Source organism: Aplysia californica, unplaced genomic scaffold, assembly GCF_000002075.1.
Source record: "Aplysia californica isolate F4 #8 unplaced genomic scaffold, AplCal3.0 scaffold00345, whole genome shotgun sequence".
NCBI classification, from domain to species: domain Eukaryota; kingdom Metazoa; phylum Mollusca; class Gastropoda; order Aplysiida; family Aplysiidae; genus Aplysia; species Aplysia californica.
In genome coordinates, this window is record NW_004797615.1 from 538,520 (window position 1) to 543,519 (window position 5,000).

Sequence of the window (5,000 nt, forward strand, 5' to 3'; positions counted from 1 at the left end):
CTTGCCAAACTTTTACGTTTTGACTGTAGCCCCATGAATGATAGCGAAGTCTGGGCACCTGGCTTGCTATCATAGCTGAAGGTAAGGGTGAAACAAAAATTAATGGCAATAGCTCTCCTCCCACTCGTAACATGAGGCTTGAGACTCTCTTATAAGCGCATGTTAATCAAGTTTATTATCAGGCTTACCGCAGACAGCTGACAGAAAGCCAGACAGACGAACGGACAGACTGACAGACAGATTAAATACGATAAAGGAAAGAGTGAGTGGAAGGAAACAAGAAAATGGGTTATGCTTGTGAAGAAGTTTGAATGAGTAAGAGAGAGAGAGAGAGAGAGAGAGAGAGAGAAAGAGAGAGAGGGAGGGAGAGAGGGAGAGGTGGCAGGAGAAAGAATAAGTGTGGGTGAGGGGTCGGTGAAAGAGAGAGAAAGAGAATGAGAAAGAAAGTATGAGGAAGACGTGTAAGCTACCGCTGAAAAAGACGATGAGATACTCACAAGTCTCTTGAGACACCAAAAATGGACAGTTGTCCAAGATCCCTGAGTCCTTCATTCTCTGGGCACCATAAACATCTCCAACGATGTTCAGCAGGTTGGCTGCCACAGGATCTGCAGCAGGTAAGGTCATCATCATCATCATCATAATCATCGTCATCATCATTGCTTTTCTCAAACACTTTCACTAACAAGCACTTTCCACTTTCCTTTTTCTTGGGTAGCTTCTTGACAGTGTATTCCATGTCTTTTCACTTTTTTGACGAGAAGATGATATGCAGTAAAAACACTAAAAGATGTGTCTCGTCTCTGGATCTCTTTAATCTATACGGCGAAATTATACTGCATGACATCAGTGATCTGGAAGGAGCCAAGTAAGACGGCCAAAATGTGAACAAACCACTGACTGCTGAAGAGGCAGTCTTGGTATATAGCTGATTCTGAGTTCAAGCTCCATGAGATTCTAACAAGAGTGACAGAGGAAAAACAAAGAGACGGGGCCACGACTTAAAACCCCAAAATTGTGATATGGTATAGATTTAACGCCCCTAGCAATACTGTTAGATTATTTAACAGGCGGGACCTCAAAGTTTAATGTCCATCTCCGAAAGGACCGGGCCAAGTGAAAAATTCGTGTACAGTCCTTTTCCCAAGGACACAACGTTTGACCGAATTGAGGCTCGAACCCCCGAACCTGCATTGTCACGATTACGAGTCCGGTAGCGTAACCACTAGATCTAGACGCAAACTACTGAATTTCAAGACAACAGGATGAATGGTGAACTCAAAAAGTGCAGACATACTACATGTAGAATGCAACTTCAAATGTGACAACGAAAGAATATAACAGGTCAACTGGTTTAAATACTCTGGTTGCGCAATTGCACTAGAAGGACGAAAGCGTTAAAAGAAAATATTCAAATACTAACAAATAGATCTTAACATTAATACCAATATCTTCTTTTTGTTTCCTTGAGGTGTCCAAAGCACCATTACATAATTTACTTCCACGTTTTGCACTGAAGTTCTTATAGTCAATAATTATCCAATACTAATAAGATAGTTAACGTGGCATCCGAAAGGACCAACAGACCAAAAAAAAGGTAACTAAGAAAAACAGACATGCTCTAAAACCCAAAGCAACTCACCCCCAAAGGCACCCGGAATGTTGCTGAAAAAGTCGACAGCGCTGAACTGGAATGCATTCCTGCTGAGGACACCGAACATGATTCCCTTCACCATATTTACGTCTAGGGAGTAGGACTGAGGGACAACTATGAAGAGGTACACATTGGCGTAGGGACGCGAGGCGCGGGGCCCGTGGTACTTGTCCACTGCCTGAAAGGGAGACAATTTGTTATAAAAGAGTAAGTACATAAAAAATATATTATATATATATATATATATGTATATATATATATATATATATATATATATATATATATATATATATATATATACAAGGTGATTAAAAAAGAATACGCCAAAATCACCATGCGATGTTTAAAAACAACAACACGAAAAACAATAGAGGACGCTACCTTGGACACATGTGTTGCACATATCTCCAAGCTTTTATTTAATGTTTACAGGTGCTCAATGTGGTCCCCTCTGGCAGCACGGACAACATCATGCCGACATGATAATTCCTCCTAAACGCGCCTAAGGATGTTTCGGTCCACCGTGTTGATCGTAGCTGTTACTCGTCTTTCATGTTATCGATATTTGCTGGAAGTGGTGGAACATAAACTTTGTCTTTAACATATCCCCACAAAAAAAATCACACACTGAAGTCCGGGGATCTAGCTGGCCAAGCGCAGAGAATGTGGTCTTTAGCACCTTACCTACCAATCCACTGCTGATGCACGTTTTCATTCAGAAAAGCTCGAACCCCGAGAAGCCAATGGGGCGGTGCCCCATCTTGTTGAAAAATGAAGTCATATTGAAATTTGCAAGCAGGAAGGTGAATAGCCAGTTCTTGTGGGGCTGCGTTAGACACAACGTTTATGTTCCACCTCTTCCAGCAAATATCGATGGCATGAAAAATCGAATAAGAACTACAATCATTGAGACATCCTGAGGCCTGTTAGGGAGGAATTCTCATATCGGTTTGATGTTGCGGGTGGTGGCTACATTGAGCACTTTTAAAGCATGAAATAAAACATTGAAGGTATATAACACATATGTCGAAGAAAGAGTTTTATACTGTTTTTCGTTTTAAGAAATATTGCGTAAGGATTTTGGCATATTTAAATCGTGTAAGGATTTTGGCATATAAAAAAAATCACCTGGCACTGGTGTCCAAAAGCAACTTACAAATGTTATCACCCAATCATCGTGTTAAAGCCTGCCCTACCCACCCATGCAGCATACCAACTTAAAGCTAAATAAATTCTGCATCATCTGACACATTGCTATCTCGTCTATGTCAAGAGTCTCCCCCTATATGGCCACTCATATTTGGCCTTAAAAAATCAGACTTGGCAAAATTGGGTGAAATCAAATAAACGTAAAATTGTTTTCGCGTGTGTATTGGGGAGCATCATTCTGAATAGAACGGACATACATTGCTTTTCCAATGAACGGAGTAATTTGTTTTTGCAATAAACAATATGTTATTACGATAATTTCAAGCATAACGAAAAATAGAGCAAACATAAATACCATGCAAAACATGGTCTTAACATTAAAAATGATTATTGTTATTTTGATTAGGAGCCATTGGTGTTGTGTAGAGCACTAACCCTTTGGGCATCCTAGCTATTACATTTTGGACATAATTATCTGTCATTGCATAGCAAATGCCACAGAAAAGTGCGAACAAATGGTCTGAATTGGAACAAAGTTTCTATTCTTCAGCTGCTGTTTCATGGGGCTTCACATACCTGTAGGATTCATATCGGGGCTTTTTACAGGTGACCACGCCAACGTTGATATGACTTTTTTCCCCAAGAATTGTCTAGTGGCATTGGTTCTGTGAGAAAGTGCTTTGCTATTCATGGGAATGTCTACTTGAATGATACCATGGCGAAAATAAGGGTAGGACATGACATTCCAGCACTTGGGCGATGTAGTCCACTAAACCAAGCCATCCGACGATTCTCACACTAGAGGTCCGTCCATTCCACCCCAGTCCACCCAAAAGCATGACAGTAACAGTTCCGTGGTCTCTGTTCATCACCGACAGACGACTATCTCCAAAGTTTAACTAACACAGTCCATGTGCAAAAAATGTTTTGTGCCATACACAATACCAATAGCTCTTAAACCAAACGCAAAAGGGTATTAATTAGCACCTGTAATCGTAAGTCCAGGCTTTGCATGGCATTTGTGACTGTTTTGTTTTTCAATCTATTTGAAAAAATACCCAGAAGATGCTGTTTGTTGCAGAACAATAATATTCTCTTTTTACCTGATTTCAATACATGTTCACTCCACCAATGATAATGCACCTTAACAAGCGCGAACACACTTTTATGTGTTTTTTTTTAAATTTCGCACAATTTTGCCAAGCCTTATTTTTTAATGTTAGCTTTGAGACACCTTATCTCAGAAGTCTCTTAACATAGATTATGAGGTAATAAAATGTCAGATGGTGCAGAATGTATGTATGTATGTATGTATGTATGTATGTATGTATGTATGTATGTATGTATGTATGTATGTATGTATGTATGTATGTATGTATGTATGTATGTATGTACGTACGTACGTACATATGTATGTATGTATGTATGTATGTATGTATGTATGTATGTATGTATGTATGTATGTATGTATGTATGTATGTATGTATGTATGTATGTATGTATGTATGTATGTATGTATGTATGTATGTATGTATGTATGTATGTATGTATGTATGTACTTATATGTGTATGTATGTATGTATGTATGTATGTATGTATGTATGTATGTATGTATGTATGTATGTATGTATGTATGTATGTATGTATGTATGTATGTATGTATGTATGTATATTTCTATCTATCTCACGCGCGCACCCCCCCCCACACACACACACACCCACACGCACAGACACCCAAACGTTGTTTTTCTAGAATCTACCTCTCCTGTGGACATATCTCCATTGACGGCGTTGATGTAGAGTCCGTGCAGAAAAAAGTTACCGACGTCCCATACTATGACTGTGTACTGCACACCATCCTGAGATGGCCACGTGACCTCAGGTGTGTGGTCAATAGACCACAGACTGACTCTGTTCAGTGACAACGGATCCAGCTTGTAGTTGGTCAGTGCTGGAGCAGTGAAAGTGTGACCACAAGCAAAGAACTCACCTGGAATTTAAAAAAAAACATACAACAGAAACAATAATTGTCATCTTGTGATGAAACATTGAATACGTCCTGCAAGTATCCTCCTCCCCCTGCCTTTGGAAAAACATCAACAAAAAAACAAACAAACAAACAAACAAAAAAGCAACCCACAAAAGAAAAAAATAACAACAACCTTGAAAGTCTTCACGTTTGTCGGCAAGCTAGTGC

The 5,000-nt window shown here is 39.4% G+C and overlaps 1 protein-coding gene across 1 annotated transcript in view; it reads right to left on the minus strand.

Moving 5' to 3' along the window:
* The window catches only part of LOC101852782 (uncharacterized protein C56G2.4), a 22,711-nt gene that overhangs the window by 8,553 nt on the left and 9,158 nt on the right, over nt 1–5,000 (minus strand). The window contains exons 4-6 of the mRNA XM_005102858.3: nt 4,564–4,793; nt 1,643–1,832; nt 498–608 (exon numbers count right to left, since the gene is read on the minus strand). Coding sequence (XP_005102915.1) covers nt 498–608; nt 1,643–1,832; nt 4,564–4,793 — 531 coding nt within the window. The remainder of the gene's footprint in view (nt 1–497; nt 609–1,642; nt 1,833–4,563; nt 4,794–5,000) is intronic.